Source organism: Monodon monoceros, unplaced genomic scaffold (assembly GCF_005190385.1).
Source record: "Monodon monoceros isolate NGI ecotype Baffin Bay Population unplaced genomic scaffold, NGI_Narwhal_1 Super_Scaffold_22, whole genome shotgun sequence".
Lineage (NCBI taxonomy): Eukaryota > Metazoa > Chordata > Mammalia > Artiodactyla > Monodontidae > Monodon > Monodon monoceros.
Window position 1 is genome coordinate 113691113 of NW_021703779.1, and position 19734 is coordinate 113710846.

General features: G+C 41.5%; 1 protein-coding gene across 1 annotated transcript in view; it reads left to right on the forward strand.

Annotated features, from left to right (window-relative positions):
• Positions 1-19734, forward strand: part of ADGRG4 (adhesion G protein-coupled receptor G4) — an 83141-nt gene that overhangs the window by 45116 nt on the left and 18291 nt on the right. The window contains 10 exon segments of the mRNA XM_029240238.1: positions 3816-3871; positions 4286-4331; positions 6510-6613; positions 8666-8787; positions 11295-11563; positions 14735-14813; positions 17878-17912; positions 18006-18016; positions 18073-18138; positions 18141-18321. Coding sequence (XP_029096071.1) covers positions 3816-3871; positions 4286-4331; positions 6510-6613; positions 8666-8787; positions 11295-11563; positions 14735-14813; positions 17878-17912; positions 18006-18016; positions 18073-18138; positions 18141-18321 — 969 coding nt within the window.

The window sequence follows — 19734 nt, forward strand, 5'->3', positions numbered from 1 at the left end:
GATCTAATCTCATACTTTTACATGTACCTGTCCAGTTTTCCCAGCACCACTTATTGAAGAGGCTGTCCTTTCTCCACTGTACATTCCTGCCTCCTTTATCAAAGATAAGGTGACCATATGTGTGTGGGTTTATCTCTGGGCTTTCTATCCTGTTCCATTGATCTATCTTTCTGTTTTTGTGCCAGTACCATACTGTCTTGATTACTGTAGCTTTGTAGTATAGTCTGAAGTCAGGAAGCCTGATTCCTCCAGCTCCATTTTTCGTTCTCAAGATTGCTTTGGCTATTCAGGGTCTTTTGTGTTTCCATACAAATTGTGAAATTTTTTGTTCTAGTTCTGTGAAAAATGCCAGTGGTAGTTTGATAGGGATTGCATTGAATCTGTAGATTGCTTTGGGTAGTAGAGTCATTTTCACAATGTTGATTCTTCCAATCCAAGAATGTGGTATACCTCTCCATCTATTTGTATCATCTTTAATTTCTTTCATCAGTGTCTTATAATTTTCTGCATACAGGTCTTTTGTCTCCTTAGGTAGGTTTATTCCTAGATATTTTATTCTTTTTGTTGCAATGGTAAATGGGAGTGTTTTCTTGATTTCACTTTCAGATTTTTCATCATTAGTGTATAGGAATGCCAGAGATTTCTATGCATTAATTTTGTATCCTGCTACTTTACCAAATTCATCGGTATTTGTTTTTCTCTTTCTGACTTACTTCACTCTGTATGACAGACTCGGCAGGAGGATTCTTAACCACTGCGCCAAAAGGGAAGCCCCTGCATGACGTTGTTGATGATCACTATTAATTGTTGTTATTTACACTTAATATCTCATCTACTTCTCACAAGAAACCAAGACTCAAAGAGTGCTGTGATCTGAATGTTTGTGTCCCCTCAAAATTCTTGTGTTGAAATCCTAACCCCCAAGGTGATGGTATTAGCAAGTGGGTCGTTTGGGCAGTGATTAGGTCATGAGGCTGGGGCCCTCATGAATGGGAATCATGCCCTTATAAAAGAGGCCCCAGAGAGCACCCTCACCCTTTCCACCATGTGAGGACACAGCAAGAAGGTGCCATCTATCAACCAGAAAGCAAGCCTTCACTAGAACCCAACCATGTAGGCATCTTGATCTTGGACTTTCAGCCTCCAGAACTTTGAGAAATAAATTTCTGTTGTTTATAAGCCACTTAATCTGGACTTTGTTATAGCAGCCCTAACAGACTAAGACAAAGAAGTTAAGTAGTTTTGCCCAAGGTCACACAGCTAGGAAGTGGCATAGCTAGGAATCAAACCCAGGATGTCTGACTCCAAAGTTCAAGTATTTAAGAGGTTCATACGTTAATACCTGGGTGTGTTTGCATTTTCTAAGGATGCTATCCAAAGAAATGAATTTCTAATGGTCAATTTTTCACAGAGTTATTTTTGGGGAGGTTGTACTGAGCCAGCTTAAACATACCACATACCAACTCAAATATAACACATTATCTCTAGCTATGTCTGTATGATGCTCAGTTTTCCTGGAGTTCTGTAACTGCTCCCCCTCTATCTAAATTCTATTTGTTCCTGTGGGCTTAGCTCAAATTCCACCCAGGAAGTTTGCCTGGAGTTCATGAGTCCCTGCTCTCGTCCTCACCCCCCTGCTTGTATTCTTGTCTTACACCTCTGCATAGCTTCTAGATTGGTATTCCCAAGGAGGTTGTGGCATACATCATGGCTCAGGCATGTTTTATTTTCATGGCACCTAGCACAAGGCTAGGTACCCAACAGGTTTTCAGTAGCTATATATTTATTAGACTTTTTTTTAAAAATGGAAATAATAGGTTGGACCCAGGACAGGCCAGTTAATGAACAAATAATTTTAATAAAAATTAAGAATGTGGTTCATAGCACTCAGACCCTTTTGGTGAGCTCGTAATTTCTCTGTATCATCTCAGATGCCATTATTTTAGTCTTAGTTTCTCTCCTTTCTTCAGAGAGCTGTGCTTGTTTTGTAGAATAAAAGATAAACCTGTTTTGCATAGATTTCACACCTAATAAGTCATTTTTATTCACTAACACCTTCCACTGAAAGAGATTTAAGATCTTTGCCAAAATTAGCCTTCAGACGTCATAGTGCTAGATGAAGGAGGATTAGAAGTAGCCTACCATCAATTTCAGAACCGGAAGGGTCCTTATAATTCATCGTGTCCCATCTCCTCATTTTACCAATGAGGATATTGAGACCCAGAGAGGAAGGGACCTGCTGGAGGTGACACAATTTATTCATTTATTCACCCAGTTATCTGCTGGAGGTGACACAGTTTATTCATTTATTCACCCAGTTGTTTATTCAGTTAGGAAATATTTATTAAATTCCTACTATGTGTCTTGTGTGGTGCTGGATGGTGGGGGGAGGTTCTCACATGGAAGGGGGTGACCTGAGGCTGGGACCTGGGCCACTGTTTTGGGGGAGTAAGCACTTACAAGAGATGCCACCGTTTAACTACATCCCATCCCCACCCCCAAGTTCTGAGTCTCACAGCCCTGCTTAAACACTGCTTCTTCTAACATCTTTTAATCAAAATCTTAACTGTCATTACAACATACTACCTTAAGGATCGTTGATAAGACACCACTCCTGGAAAACACGTGCCTCCCCTTCCACCCCTCCACTAGCGGGCAGTCCTCGGGGAGAGGGACAAAGCACGAGGCAAGTACAATACGGCACAGGGGCTCTGGAAGCACGGGGATGGCACCTACCCCTGTGTGGGAGCTCAGGAAAGGCCAGCTGTAGGAGAGGCATCAGCTGAGACCCGAGGTTGAGTACCAGCTAGAAGATGAAAAAGGGTGAGGAAAGGAGGGAGGAGTGTTTCCGGCAGAGGACACTGCTTCTGTAAAGGTTCAGAAGTGAAATAGGTACAACTGGAGCCTAGAGCCAAAAGGTGGAAGAGTGAGCAATGGTTTACTTCCTTTCCCTGAACAGCCGCCATTTTGTAAGTCAAGGAAATAAAGCCAGAGAGCAGGTTAATTCAATCCTGGGTCACAGTGTGTTTCTCCAACTTTGGCCTTTTCACTACAGAAAACTACATCTCTTAGACTAAGTTGGGAGGGTTGTCGTGTGCCACAAATAAGACCCTGCGCAGACAAATAAATATTTTAAAAAAACATTGGCTACTTAACAGATGTGATTCCAAGACTTAATGAAAATTGTCCCATTCCAGGTAGCAGAGGTGTATTGTAATTGGGGCCTTCTAGAAATAATGCCTTAGCCTAAAGGGATAAATAATATAGTGGGTTTCTAGAACAATGGCAGATTGGCAGGGGAGTCACTGGGGGGCAGGTGGATCTTTTGGTTGTCCCATCACTCTAAATGATATTTAATTCCGTTTATTTTTGAGGGAGGCAAATCACTTAATTCAAAATAATGGAACATTTTTATCCTTTGATTTTCCATGAAGAGCATTAAAATATGTATTAAGTATCACCAAAGGATTAAAACCATAGTCATATGGCATAACATAAAGAATATATTAATAAACGATCAAATTTAGCCGTGGTATAAGAATGAATTACTATTCCATTCTTTGATGTTAATGTATGTCCAGTGTGGAGTCTTACTAGCTTCCTTCATTGCCAATCTAAAGACCATATGGTACAGCACAGTTTTCATAGACCTTAATTCTAGAAGGGAAGAAGGAAGAGTGGGAGAGGGAACTTAAACAGAAATAGGTACGAAATGAAGCATGTTTCATGGGTAAGATCTCTTCATTCTGGCTGGGGCCACAGCTCTCCAAGCATCCCCCATAACCAATTTCTCATTGCCCTCCATTTCCTTGGAGATTGCAAGAGTGTTTCAGGAATGTTCACTAGGCCTAATGATAGGCAGCTCAATCTTGTATCCATAAGACTTGACCTCAGCTGTGAGCCCTAAATTCCACAGTTCTACAAGAAACACCCACCTCACATCAGACCTGCATTGACCATCTACAGTTCCCTCCTGGACTTTGCACCAGGAGGACGTGGCAAATTCTTATGTTACCAAATGCTTTAAAGGACACATACCAGTTCACCATGCAGCAGTAACATACTATTTTCTCACTTGTAAACCCCAAGATTCTTGGGGTTCGTTTTAAAACCAACTCACAAACGGTCCGTGTGTGTGTGTGTGTGTGTGTGTGTGTGTGTGTGTGTGTGTGTGTGTGTCTAGTGTTTGAGAAAACATTGAGAAGAAAACACTCTGTGTGTAGTTGTCATTGTATGGTAACGATCACAAGGAAAGGTATTTGCCTCTGATTTTTCTTTTTTCTAGAATTATGATCAAGTTCACTGTGCCTTTTGGGACCTTGAGAATAACAGTAAGTATTTTTCTTAGCAAGCTTTGGCCTTGGTTCTCAATGAGACTTTGCCCCTGACCATGTTGCTATCTGGCAGTTACATGGGAGCGAGTTGTACTGAAGTTACTGTCTTATCAGACCCTACAGGGGACTCTGAATGACCAAGATACAAATATGGGTTTCATATCTAATTAGGGCATGGGAGTTTTTGTAAAACTTTCTTTTTGAGAAGAAACTTATTTTGGAGATCAGGGAAAAAAATCACATAACTCAGCAAGCTGGAAGAAACAAAGTTGCAAGACCCAGTACAGAGCAGTCCTGAGCTGTTTGAAGAAAGTTAAGGGATGAAGATCTGGCTCTCTTTATCTGTCTTTCCCATTAGACTTGCCACATTTTTCCTTCTTCTCTTCTACATTGACTGTGTGACCTTGGGTGGTCCATTTACTCTCTAGGGACTTCAATCTTTTTATCTTTTCACGAAGGGGATAAGACTTTCTAGTTGGTCTCGAAGGGTCCTTCCTGCTTGGCTGGGTATGAGTCTTTGGGGACCATAAGAGAAGGGGTCGTGGAAATAATGCCATTTGCAGCAACATGGATGGACCTAGAGGTTGTCACACTGAGTGAAGTAAGTCAGACAGAGAAAGACAAATACCATATGATATCGCTTATATGTGGACTCTAAAAAAAATGGTACAAATGAACTTATTTACAAAACAGAAATAGAGTCACGGATGTGAAAAATTGGATTTTTTACATGGTTACCCGGAGGGAAAGGGGGGAGGAATAAATTGGGAGACTGGGATTGACATATACACACCACTATATATAAAATAGATAACCAACAAGGACCTACTGTATAGCAAAGGGAACTCTACTCAATATTTTGTAATAACCTATATGGGAAAAGAATCTAAAAAAAGTGGTTATATGTATATGTATAACTGATTCACTTTGCTGTACAGCAGAAACTAACACAATGTTGTAAATCAACTATACTCCAATAAAAATTTTTTTAAAAAAAGAGAAGGGGTCGTGGAAGGGGATTGCTGAATGGGCTCCTCTTAAGCTTGTCATTGCCATTGGAATCTCCAGGGATATAGCCAAATCTCAGAGAATTCCACACGGAAGCAATGGCCCCTGGAATGCCAGGAGTGGCCCTGGGACCAGTCCTTCCACCTGTGGAAGCTCTGCCTGGGACTTTTCCTTTTTTTAGTATCCTCGGAGTTCTGGGGGGAAAAGGGGGAAATTCTCTTCCCATTCGACTCCCTGGCGTGTGGAATACTACTGCTTTCCTATAACAGAGATAGCGCTGTCCTTTTCTGGTCCCCTCCAAGTCGCCCAGGATAAGATTTCCGTAAAATGGTAGGCTTTGTTCCCCACAGCCTCCGTAAGTTGATCTGTGTGTTCATAATGCCTCTTGCTGGGCTCCTCCCAGGTCATCTTTGGCCCCTACCCCTCTGTCCATGGATCCAGAACTTCTGGGATCTATTGTCATTATCCTGGATGGACAAATTTTGACCACACTTAGATGCCTGCCCTAGGATAACCCCTCTGGTCTAGTACTACTCTGGAGGTTTTACTCTAAACCTGGTCTAGTACGCAAGCTCTACAGGTTCTTGAGGTATGTGGGTTAGTTCTAGAACCCTGAATATGCTTAGGAGTGAGAAACTAGGCGGGTGGCAAATAGACCAGAGGCTTTAATTGGCCCTGAGGAGTTCCAGACCATCATCTGGCTTAAATGCAAAGCACTTGAGACCATTTGAATTCTGGGTTGAGCTGGCTGTTTCAGATGTCTATTCCAGTCCCACCAAGGAGGCCCACGTGTCAGCCTATATTCCATAGCTCATGCCCTTCAAAACGTTCTAGATCTACCTGTTTCCCCTTTGTGCTCCTTGAAAAAACAGTCCTTACTCTGTCATTCCAGCATGGTGGTAGAACTGTTGTTCATCATTAGAGTCTGTCCTAATCTGTAGAAGAATGGGAAAAGTGAGAACCAAAGAAGTTATGCCATTTATGAAGTTCCCCACAAGTCACTTTTGCCTATTAGACTTAATTTAATTTCAGTGTTCAATTATACGGCTATCCTGCTGTCTTAAATGATACTAATTATAGCACACTTTGGAAAGGTACATATAATGAAAAGTTAAACATTTCTGAGAAAAGCAAAATTGCTTTGAAATTCCCTTCTGTCGCTTGCAGATGGGCAAGGTGGACGGAATTCGTCAGGCTGTAAAGTAAAGGAAGCAAACCTAAATTACACAATCTGTCAGTGTGACCATCTCACCCATTTTGGAGTCTTAATGGTGAGTTGTCTCTCAATCACTCCTTGATAGAATTTTGACAACTTTTTGTTAGATAACAGACCAGAAATATATGTGTGAACTAAGTTGTGGAAAAGTTCCACGCAAGTGGAAAAACAGCCCCCTACCTTGTTCATTCAAAGTAGAGCAAATTGAAACAAGTATTTATTTTTCTCCTTATAAAATTAATGCCTGCTTGTCAAAATTCAAACATTACAGAAAAGGTCCCTATAATCCCCCTCCCAAGAGGTCACCACCTTTAACACCTTTATGTATATTCTTTCAGGTTCTTTTCCTGTGTGTATATTAATATATGTTTTTGTTTTATAAAAATAGGGTCGAATTATTCATACTGTTTTTACCACTTGCTTTTCACCTAACAATATATATTGGACAGCTTTCAGGCAAATACATATCCATCTACTTAATTTTTTAAAAGTACATTTATAGTATTCCACTGTGTGGATTTAACACAATGAATTTAACCAATCCCCTATAGGTAGGCATTTGAGTTGTTACTGTTTTTCTCCGTTATGAACAATGCTGTAATACGCATTTTTATTTGTCTTCTAATATTGGTGTAAGCATTTCTGTAGAATAAATGGATGGAAGTAGAATTGCTTCCAATTAAAATATTAAATTGTAATAGATATTGTCTATTTGCACTGTAGGGAAGTGCATATTTTTTTAGTGCTCGTGGTACTTAACCAAACAAGAGTTATCTGATCAATTCGCATATCCAGGCTTAGAGCCTCGGAGTCATTGTTAACCTTTCTATCTCCTTCGTTTCCTATGGTCCTCCCTAACGTCAGGACTTGATGTGTTTTCCTTCAAAATGGCTCTCAAATGTGTTTCCTTCTTCTCTATCCACCCTTGAGTACTTTGTTAGTTCTCCTAAATTACTTTATTGTACATAGTATATACTAGTATCTGAATGTGTTGTGTATGAGTTGTTTCTTCTACTAATGGTAAACTCCTTGAGGGCTGAGAGTCTGTTTTATATTTTTCTTTCTTTTTACCATATCTATTCAACAAATAAGAGGTGCTCCACTGATAATTATTGAACTTTAAGAATTTTGTTTACTCCCCTGCAAATTGGTTAGAACATTATGGCATGAGTCAAAAGACCAGGGCCCACAGTCCAGCTCTGTCACTAACTATCTATGTGATCTTGGTCAGGTTATTTCACTTGTTTGGACCTTACATTTGTCTTCTGAAATGTGAAAGATTGGAATAGACCAGGGTTTCTTAACCTCAGCACTATTGCTCTTCTGGGACAAATAATTCTTTGTTGTGGGTGCTGTTTTGTGCATTCTAGAATGTTTAGCAGCATTCCTGGTCTCTACCCACTAGATGCCAGTAGCACCCTCTCTAGCTGTGACAACCAAAAATGTCTCCAGACGTTGCTACATGTCCCTGGGCAGGGGCAAAATTGTGTCCAGTTGAGAACTACCAGAGTAGACCAGCACTTCTTAACCTTTTATGAGTCATGAAGCTCCATTACCATCTGATGAAAGCTATGGACTGTCTTCCCAGTACGATGCATACCATTCAAATAATTTTGCATACCATTTCAGGTCTTTTATGGTCCTCAGGTTAAGAAATTACTGGTTTATGTGATCTCTAAGGTCCATTTTGTCGCTTAATTTTATGAAAATTATTTAAGGTCTAAGGGAAAGGAACATTTTTTGATGTTCTGTGCAGTGTTTTGGGACGCTCAGTACAGATAGTAATTCACTTTGTATCCCAAATTCACATCTATTAGTTTGGTTATATTTGAAGTGTGGAACATGTTAATGACAATAAAACCAAGGACTAAATGTTCTTCCAGTACTGTTGATGGCTCTCCATGCCCTATACACAGTAAGTTGCACTAGGCATACTCAACCAACAATATACAGTGTTATCATATATCCATGTACATACTCTGGTTTTATAAGAGCTTTAACAGAGATGCTGTACATCCTGGGAACCTCCTGTTAGTGAGCACTGGAAGTGTTTTACCATAAACTTGCCCTGGCAAGTGTATAAAATACAACACATTGCATTCCCTAGGATTTATCCAGGTCTGCAGTGGATGCAGTGAATGAACGGATATTAGTGCTTATAACATACATTGGATGTGGAGTCTCCTCCATTTTCCTGGGAGTTGCAATAGTGACATACATAGCTTTTCAGTAAGTTGGTAGAGTCTTACTCTAAATTTAATTTGGTTTGATGGATGCTATTGGCATTGTAACCTTGTTAATTTCATGTTAGTTTCACAAAAAGTTTCTTATCACAATAGGGAGAGGCCAGATCCATTAGATTATGAAGTGGGCAGGTTAAAAACAAAATAAAACAACCAAGGCTTCTCTGAAAAAGAAAAAAGATTGTAATTAAATTTTAAGAAAGCAAGAGCTGGGATAGGGAGGGTGGGAGGGAGATGCAAGAGGGAGGAGATATGGGGATATATGTATATGTATAGCTGATTTACTTTGTTATAAAGCAGAAACTAACACACCATTGTAAAGCAATTGTACTCCAATAAAGATGTTTAAAAAAATCTAATGAATCAGAATTACTCAAATAAATAAATAAGTAAATAAATAAAAAAGCAAGAGGGTTGAGATAGGAGAAGGTTTCTCTAACAGGATACAAAAACACTAACCATAAAAGAAAAAGTTGACAAATCAGACTTCATTAAAATTAAGAACTTCTTTTCATCAAAAGATACCATGAAAATAGTGAAAAGGCAAACCACAGATTGGGAGAAGATATTCACAATGCATATATCTGACGAAGGATTTGTATGCAGAATATATAAAAACTACAGAGCAAAAGGCAAAAGAAAGACAATACAGTTAAAAATGGGCAAAAGAGGGCTTCCCTGGTGGCGCAGTGGTTGAGAGTCCGCCTGCCGATGCAGGGGACATGGGTTCGTGCCCCGGTCCGGGAAGATCCCACGTGCCGCGGAGCAGCTGGGCCCGTGAGCCATGGCCGCTGAGCCTGCGTGTCCAGAGCAACGGGAGAGGCCACAACAGTGAGAGGCTCGTGTACCGCAAAAACAAACAAAAAAAAAAGTGGGCAAAAGACTTGAACAAGCACCTCACAAAAGAAGATATCCATGTCTAGTCCTAACCTCTACCCAAATGGCTAACAAGCGTACGACAAGGTTCTCAAAATCATTACTCATCAGAAAAATGCTAATCAAAACCACAATTATACTTTTATGCCCCCACCAGAATGGCTAAAGTTAAAAATACTGAAAATAGCAAGGGTCAACAAGGATATGGAAAACTGCAAATGGCACAGACACTTTGGAAAATTCTTTGGCGGTACTTACTAAAGATAAATATCCATCAGCTGTTGACCCAGAAATTTCACTGTTAGGGAGAGATGATTGTATATGTCCACGGAAAGATATATACAAGAATATTCACAGCAGCTTCACTTATAGTGGCCCAAAATTGGAAACAACCCCAACGTACATTAACAGTTGACTAGTTGAATAACTTGTAGTATATTCATAAAATAGAATGCTTCACAGCAGTAAAAATGAATAAACTACCATTGGCCTTTGAACAACATGGGTTTGTTGTTCAAACAAACTGTGAGAGTTCGCTTACATGCAGATTTTTTCAATAGTGAATACTATGGGGACTGCATGATTCTGGGCTGGTTGAATCCGAGGATACAGAACCGAGGATAAGGAGGAGGGACAACTACAAGTTATAAGCGGATTTTCGACTGCTCGGAGGGTCAGTGCCCCTAACTCCCAAGGTTCAACTATACTTCTACATGATATAATGTAATATCTAAATCTCATAGACAGAGAGTTGAGCAAAGGAAGCAAGAAAAAGAAGAGAACGTGCTGTATGGTTCCATTTATTTGAAGTTTCAAGTACAGGCAAAACTAAACCTATGCGGATAGAAGTTAAACTATTGGTTACCTCTAGTGGAGGGTATTGAATGGGAGAAGGAATGAAGGAGCCTTCTGAGACGCTGAAAATACTCTACCTCTTGATCTGTGTGGGGGTTCCACGGGTGTATTCATCTGTAAAGATTCAGTGAGTTGCATTCTTAGGACTTGTGTACTTACCCCAATTTAAAAAACCCACGTACACACAAAATGAAAATTGCAAAATTTAAATCAATAGACATATAATAGAAATGAAAAAGAATCAAAGGGAAAGATTTTTTTTTAATTTGGAAAATACAGGATCAGTTTTCACAAGTACAATTGTGATCACTTAGTGAAACTTAAGGTCGTATTTCCATGATGCTAAATATCTGGATCTTTGGAAATACCCAAGTAGCTACTTGAAATGGTTTCCATAAGTCATCCCGCTATTTGGTCATATGTAGATCCAGCCTTGAGTCTGCTGAAGGAGTGGTGGGAGAACTGTAGTATCCAGGAAACTCTTTCCTTCCTTCTCTTCAAAAGAGAAAAAGAAACAGAAAAAAGGGGACTGCTTAGCTGACAGAGGCTATTATAATTCCTGTCAGTGAAGGTCACCATGTTTAGAATACTTTGACTCTACCTGGAAAGAGGGGGACTCGAAAATTCAGTACATATAAGATAATATGAATAATTTAATTTTAATAGGCAGTTCTTTTATTCCTTCACTTATTATGCAGATAAAACATGGCGATGCTTAATCAAAAACAGAGACCCTACCTAACATTGTGCCTTTTCCTTTAGCAAACTTCGAAAAGATCATCCTTCCAAAATCCTGATCAACCTGTGCACAGCACTACTGATGCTAAACCTGGTATTTCTGGTCAATTCCTGGTCATCATCAATTCAGAAATCGGGCCTTTGTATCACAGCCGCCGTGGCACTTCATTACTTCCTGCTCGTTTCTTTGACTTGGATGGGTCTGGAGGCAGTCCACATGTATTTTGCTCTAGTCAAAGTCTTCAACATATACATTCCCAATTATATCCTTAAATTTTGTCTGTTTGGTTGGGGTAAGTATACCTGCCATGGTCCTTGATGTCTTTGTTTCAAGCCTGTGTCTGTCTAATTCTAGCTCCATTAGACAAATTATTTGGGACCAAATGCTGTTATTATCATAGGTAAGGAGTTAAGGATTGCTTCACTGGTGTTTGGGTGGGCATTTCTTTTTCTGTCTGTATTGCTCTATAAATTCAACTTTTAACCTCTATGGTGAATCGGTCCACACATATTTACTGAGCACCTGCTTGTGTGCTGTGCTAAATGCTGGATCTACAGTAGTGAACCTGTCAGCTTTTATCCTTCCCTTTACTCAAGTTACAATCCCAGCAAATACACACGGATACAACAGCCAACACTGAGGTAGCGCTCCATGTGCCTGACGCGGTTTGAAGTGTCTCGTTTAGTCTAAGTGTCTCATACTCATTTAATCTTCCCAATACCTCTCTGGGAAAGGTTTCATCATTGTTCCCATTTAAGAGATGAGAATGCTGAGGCACAAAGAGATTAGGTAATTTGCCAGAGTTTACACAGCTAGTAAGTGGCAGAACTGGGATTTGAACCAGGGGGTCTGTCTCCATAGTTTGGACTTTGACCTCTAGGATCCAGTCATATTGTTTAAGGGCCAGGGAAAAGACTTGCAAGATGTGAGAGGGTGCTGGATCAGACATGCCCCCATTCACACCACGCCTCATGACTGTCACCGTTCTGCTGCCCTATAGAAGAAGCCAGGTAGGAACTCAGCATGAACAGTTCCTAATTTAAATGTCATTTCATTGGTTGGCTTTCCTGCATTCCTAACTGACATGGACAACTCAGCCCTTCCCCACCCCTTGCCTATTCAAACCGGCTTTGAGGTTCAGAAAATGTGTTGGATCCATAAGGGATGTGTATTAAGTGAGATGCGTAGGATACCTGGGAAGATAGATTTTATCTTCCACTGCCTTGGTGAAGACAGTAGCTTTGCAATTAGCTACTCATCCTTTTAATGAGTTCATTAACGTAGTACATGCTTTCTTTGGATACACGGTTAGTGCTATTAGCCACGGTAATGTGGGGAGCAGAGACGGGCAAATGCTAAACAATGCATGATCTAAGAAATGGTTTGAGTATAGTTTGGAACCCATCAGAAATACAAAGCCAAAAGCAGTCAGAACACTCCCTTTTGTGCCTGGCAACCCTCACCTCGAGTCAACTGGAAGATTGAAAAATGTTGTGGAAGAGGCTTCATGAATAACCCAGAAGGCGGATAACCCACATCTGGCTAACTGTGCAGGGGCTGGGAATAGCACTCATTCCCCCGGCATCACTCATTCTCGGCTTCCTCGTCCGACCCTTCTTCCTTCACCTGCTCCTTCGTGTTGGTATTCCCCAGGGCTGGCTTCTCATCTCCTTGATCTGCACATTCCACACACACTTTCTGGGGTGCAGGGGGGAGGCAGGCAAGGCTAAGGCTTGGTAATTGGAGGCAGGAAAAACTTGAGGAGTGTCAAGTACACACCCAAGCCAAGGCCAAGCCATGGTGAAGGCCTGACCGGCTCAACCAGTAAAGATACAACGAGCCGCTTTCAGACTCAGTTGATGACTTATGTAGACGGTGAAAAGACCAGTAGCTAAAGCTGCCAGCTCCCAGGTCCTTTCTCCCCACACTACAAAGAATGACACCCAAACCAAAGAGAGCAGATGGCTGCCACACGAGTCACAGGATTCCCTGCTGCTGACGAGCCAGCTCTCAGGTGAAGCTATGTGGTTTCTATCGTGCAGCTCTGTTCTGAGGGCGCAGGGTGCAAAGCCCCACCCTGCCTCAGAGCCCGGGAGGCGATGAGAAGCTGCATCATGACAGCCTTCTGGGGAGAAGAGTAGGAGATGGCCTCGGAGCCCCTCCTCACAGGCCTGCCTCGTCTTCTCGAATTCGTGGAGGATCACAAGGCATTCCACCCAAACTCAGATCGGTCGTGGTACAAGCCTTTGCCTGCTTGGTCTCTGGATCCCTGCAAGGTCGGCCAGGGAGCCACTGCAGAGCTGGCCCGCTACAGGGAGTCTCAGAGCATTTAAATATTAGACAGATGCAATCAACTGTTAGGAAAATAAATATTAGTCTCTGTTTGTGTTTGAAGTTCTGTCTTCCTAATGCCGAAACAACCTGTTGAAAAGGTTTCATTCCTTTATTTAAATCCCTGTCGAAGGCAGTAGATATATTTGTCCACATTTTTTAACAACCAGTAGGCATCTTTTTTGGTTTAATTAGCAAAGTGTTAACACAGCTTGGGGACTGTCTCACGACTTTCTTCCTAAATGCGAGACCTCCCTCCATCCCTCCCTTCCGGCCCCAAACTAGTATTTTTTTCATCTGCATCGTGCTGGGCCCTGTGCTAGGTGTGCCACACACAGAGCAGAAGGGACTGTCCTGTTAATCACAGGATAGGACGATGGAGGATTTCTCAAGATGCTTGGCACTCTGGGGTTTGAAACAGCTTTGGAAAGTATCTTACAAAACCCCTAAAATGTGTGCAGGTGTTATGCTCTTAATTTAGGAGAAAAACATTGTGAAAAAGAAAGAAGTCTTTTAAGTTTTGCAAATGTACAGGTAATTGGATTTTTAAACCCTGTGTCTATACTCATGTCACGTTTGACCACTTTGACTGAACTGATTGCTTTATTATACTTGGGCTGAACTGACTGATCGTTAACTGGTCGATCTAGTCAAAATGTCAAACTAGTAACGAGCGTGGAAACGGCTCCCCCGTCAGAAAAGCACTGAAGGCTGTAGCTGATTGCCTGTGCCCTTCCTCCAAGGTGGCCTAGACAAAAAGAGACCGGGAACTAAGGGGCAGCGTTGAAAGAGAGACAAATTGGCAGCCGATCCTCCGAGAAGAAATGCTTTACGCGAACTTGCATTCCCATGAACTAGATGTGCCAAGTTGATTTTTGGCACTTGTGCTATTTTTAATAACCAGTGGGTGTTGTACTGAAGCCATTGGCATGCTGTTTAGTTTAGCAGATTAGAGAACTCCTAGAAATGTTTAACCTGGAAGAATTCACAAACATTTTGCAAACAATGGTATTTTGATGCCCACACATCTGTGGCTCATTTAAAGTGTCTTAATGTATCAGTGCCAACACTCATTGATCGGGAGCTCTCCCAATTCCTAATGGGATGCCTTTGGCTTGCTTTCTCACTCTAGGAATCCCAGCGATTGTGGTGGTGATTATACTCGGTATGAAAAAAGATCTGTATGGGACTCTGAGCTCAACGACTCCATTGTAAGTACCAGCATGTCTGCTTCTCCAGTGGTAACGCTCTTGGCCATCAGGGTATGGTGAGGTGCTCCCTGGCCTGAGGCTTGGTCTTGACACTGGCTTCAGGGAGGAAATTGGTCTCAGCCTTTTTACCCTAACGAAGTCATGCGTGCACTGATATAATGGTTAGGTGTCTGCGCTCAGTATGACCTTGGTCAATCAACTTACTTTACCTCTTCCTTCCATTTCCTCCTCTGGGAAATGGGGATAATAATGTTTGCTCTCAGTGTTGGGTGCAGATTAAAATGACACCATGTATATAAAGTGCTCAGTATGTGGCCTGTTCCATCGGTGATACATATCTGGTAGCGATTATTAATTAATGAATAGTTTATTTATCTATTTATTTATTTAATTTTTTGACTGGTAAAGAGCTCTCAAATTTATTAAATGGGACTATAATAATGATGTAAATACAATGCAAGAAAACATAATAAATAAAAGAAATCGACATTATAGACATCTGGCTGCTATCATGATTAGAAAGCTTGCAGAACTTAGGAGTTGGAGCGGCCACTATAACGAAATGCTGAAACGGGTTGGAAAACGTTTCTGTATTTCAACGACAAAGGTCTCCCCTGAAGAAGACTCCACCGCTTTCCTCTGTAAATTGGCTCAGCTTTGTTGTCCTGTGGTTGTACTTTCCTTTCTTGCTTTTTCTTTGCTCTTTTTGATATATAAAGCCCATCTCTTTGGTTCTCTCAACCACAGGTGCCAGAGAGTAGCTATTCAAGTCGCTCTTCCTCTCCAGAACCTTCTTTTACAGGCCTGTAGATAGTTACCATGCAGTCCTTCAGACTGCACAACCTCACTTTACACTTTGGATTGTTTTTTACTTACCCGTATCCATTCTCTGTATCGTAGCCTCTCAAGTTCTTTTTCACTATAGAGTTCCTCTCCCACTGGACTGGAATCAAATGCACAAGGTCTTGCCCTCCAAACTTCTTCGTCTTTAACATTGAGATGACAGTTTCCAGAGGGTCAAAATTATATTGCCCCTGCCAGCAGATGCCTTGTAATTATAATTGCTCCTTATCCTTTCTCTTTCTCCCTTTTCTCTTCCCTTCCTTTTCATCTCCTCCTCCACCCTCCCTCCTTGCTTGTTTTGTGACTTAAAGGGTCCCCAGTGTGTATCTAATGGTGATTCTTCTTCAAAGATCAAAAGCAAAAGCAAAACCAGAACAAAACCAACTCCACTCCCGCTGAAAAAGCCCTTTCATGTGTGAATTGGTTAGTAAGAGGCAGACTGCTCTAAGAGCTTTTAAAAAATAATTATATTTTGAAGAAGTAATACATGCACACGGTAGAAAATTCAAATGTACAAAAGGGTAGAGGATGAAAAGTGAAGTCCACTCCCAACACCAAGCTTCCCAGTTTCCGCCCCTTGATGCAACTCTTATTGCCAACAATCGAATTTGTGTAGATATTCTCTTGCACACTTTGTCATCCAAATAGTAGATATACACTGCTTCGTACTTAACAGTATGTCTTGGAGATGATTCTCTAACCAAATATATAGCTCTGCCTTTTTAAAAGGGTTTTCTATAGCCTCTTTTAAGGCTGAAGATGATATTCAGGGAAATTAAGTTTTTCTGGGTTTTTTTTTTTTGACCACGAAGTTGAATGTCTTTATTGTTATAAGCCACAGACATTTTGCAATGAATGCCCAATTCATTGCACTTCAGATTGGCTAATAAGCATGTGCAGGAATGCAGCAGCAATATTTATTAAATCTAAAATCTTTTTGAAAATTTATTTTTTTTAAATATTTATTTATTTATTTTGGCTGTGCTGGGTCTTAGTTGCAGCACGCGGGAATCTTTAGTTCCAGCATGTGGACTTCTTAGATGCAGCACGCATGCGGGATCTAGTTCCCCGACCAGGGCTCAAACCGGGGCCCCCTACATTGGGAGCGTGGAGTCTTACCCACTGGACCACCAGGGAAGTCCTGACAATTTATTTTATTGAAGTAAAGTTGATCTACAGTGTTGTGTTAATTTCTGGTGTATGGCAAAGTGATTCAGTTATACATATATATGATAGTTTGCATTCGCTAATCCCAGACTCCCAATCCATCCCTGCCCCATCCCCCATCCCCCTTGGCAACCACAAATCTGGGGAACCCTAAGTATTAGATTCTATTAGGGAAATTAAATGCTTTACCCCTACTCCCTTGAGACCCACACAAACACACACAAACTCACATACAGATGAAAGTATCCACACCAACGTGAACAATATGACCACAGGGGATATTCCTAGCTCTGGAAAAGAGGTCTCAGCTAAGTTGACACACAGTTAAATTAGTGAAGCTTGTCTATGTTCAAAAATCACAGGTAATGCATGTAGTAATTGGAAGTGTTATGAGATGAAGTATCTGTTCCTATAAATCACTGCATAATTCTTCTTTAATAGAAACCGTAAAGCCGTTAATCAATCCAGTGACCAGTGTTGCCTTTTGGAATTCAAACCTGTAGCTGTGGTGCGGGGTTGAAAATAAACATCATATTTGAAAGCAATACAGTTAGAGCTGTCTTCTTTTTGTTGAATTTTCATTAACTCTGATGATCTCATCGCCATTTGATATAGCAGTCCAAAAAGCCAGTCATTACCCGTGTCCTTTCACTGTGAAATTTATCATGCGAAGCAGAATTTATCCTGCAAATACAAGCTCAGGTGTAAGCCACTTCGGGGGGAATTACACAATTTGTTTTTCTGCTATTGAGGAAGAGAATAGCCTCCCAGGGAATTGGACTGAGAGGTTTCTGCATGTGTAGGGCAGAAATATCCTCTAGGATTTTTAACTTGACGCTGGGAAGAACCCTGGACTGGGGCTCAGGAGACTGGGGTTCTGGTGCCAGCTCTGCCTGCAGTGAGCATGAGAGAACCCTGTCGAGTTGGTTTACACTCTAGGCCTAGGTGTTCTCACGTGAGATGAAACTGACTCAGTGGTCATCAGAGTCGCATTAAAAATAGGAGTTCATGTTTCTCTACCTCACAATGGCCTTCTCTCCTTGGTCTCTTCCAGTTGTTGGATTAAAGATGATCCTATCTTTTACATCGGTCCGGGAGGATCCCACGTGCCGCGGAGCGGCTGGGCCCGTGAGCCATGGCCGCTGAGCCTGCGCGTCCGGAGCCTGTGCTCCGCAATGGGAGAGGCCACAGCAGTGAGAGGCCCACGTACGGAAAAAAAAAAAAAAAAAGATGATCCTATCTTTTACAGTTCAGTGGTGGCTGATTTTGCCTCATATTTCTCATGAATCTCTCCACGTTCTGCACTGTTCTTTTGCTCAACCGAATTCCATGAAATCCCAAAGCCAGAAGACTCGACGGAAAATGATGCTGCATGACCTCAAAGGCACAACCAGCCTGACATTCTTACCTGGCCTCACCTGGGGGTTTGCCTTTTTTGCCTGGGGAGCTGTGAGGATCCTTTTCTTGTATCTTTTTGCCATTTTTAACACTTTGCAAGGTAACTGTTGCTTCTCTGTACTTTCTCTGGCTAGCTAAACCTCCATCAAGGTTTTTGCTGCTTTGGAAAATCTTACCTTTAGTATTCAGTATTTTTTCAAAGGAGGAAAAAATAATCCAAGGGGCCTCTGCTGCCTCTGCTGACAGGCAGCCACTAGAAACATTGGCTAGATGTTAGGGCTTCATTAAATGAGCCCACTCTCTCTTACTCAGGGATGTAGAGAGAAATCCAGATAGCTAACTCAACTGCAGCTAGCTGGCCATGTCTCTAGCGAACACTGATTGGCAATACACCCTACAGTATTCATTACATCAACACATTGTGCTCGTAAGTGTACAGATTCACACCTGTGTTGACATTTTGAAGTACATAATCCCATGGAACATAGCAATTACTGGACAGTAGAAACATTAAACTCTTGACCCCATAGACCCTGGCCGCATCAGATATCCTCATATTGTGGGAAGGAGCCAGGTTAGGAAATTGTAGAGCCATAGAGGATTGAACGTGGAGAGCAAAGAGCAGTGGGCCACGGCAAGAAGCCAAGGTTCTGGTCTTGGTTTTGCTACAAATCAGTCTTGAAAACGTCACCACAGCTGGTTGAATTAGATGACGCTAAATGAATGACTCTATAGCTCTTTAGTCTCCTGTCTGTTTTCTGGTGAAAGAAACAAAGGATTCATGAAGTTATTAAATGGTAGGCCAAAGATGGCATGAGGAGTAAAGGGTAGGGCTCTGGTTAATACACCCCTGATAATTGCTGCTGTTCATTATAATCTGATGTTGCTTATCTGAATATCTTGGCAGGAAGAGGCATGCAGCATGATTTCCTGGGCGTCTCAAAGTCCACCCCATGCTCTTATCCTCAAGTTTGGCCCAGCTCATTTGGGGTACTGGGGCAGGCTGTGAGTCGACTTGGGAAGTCCATTGAGTTAAGGTCTCCCTTATTGCTCTTAACTACTTATTCATTCAATAAACCCTTTTACCAGAGTACAGGGAACTGGTGGTCCCATAGGGTGCTTCAGCAAGAAAGAGTTCCATGGTCAAAGAAATTTGGGAAATGCACAAAACTACCCCTCCCCATTCTTGAAATGACACAGTGTTCACTAGCATGGTACAAGCTCTGAGAAATTCTGCTGGGGGAAAATAACTTTAAAACTTTGTTTTAAATTGAACATTTTTTAAAACCTCAGAATCCTTTGTTATTGTGGTTGTTAACCCCTGAGGAACCTTGGGAAATATGAGTTGCTCTGCAGTTAATATAGGCCAGGCATTGGCAAGGTGCTGCAGGGCGTGGGGGAAAAATCCAAAATAAGGTATACTCTTTGACGGCAAGTCCTGTGATTCAAGAAACCATCTCATTTTAGAGCAATGCAGTGTATCAATTGGAACTTTTGTCCCACTGGATTCCAC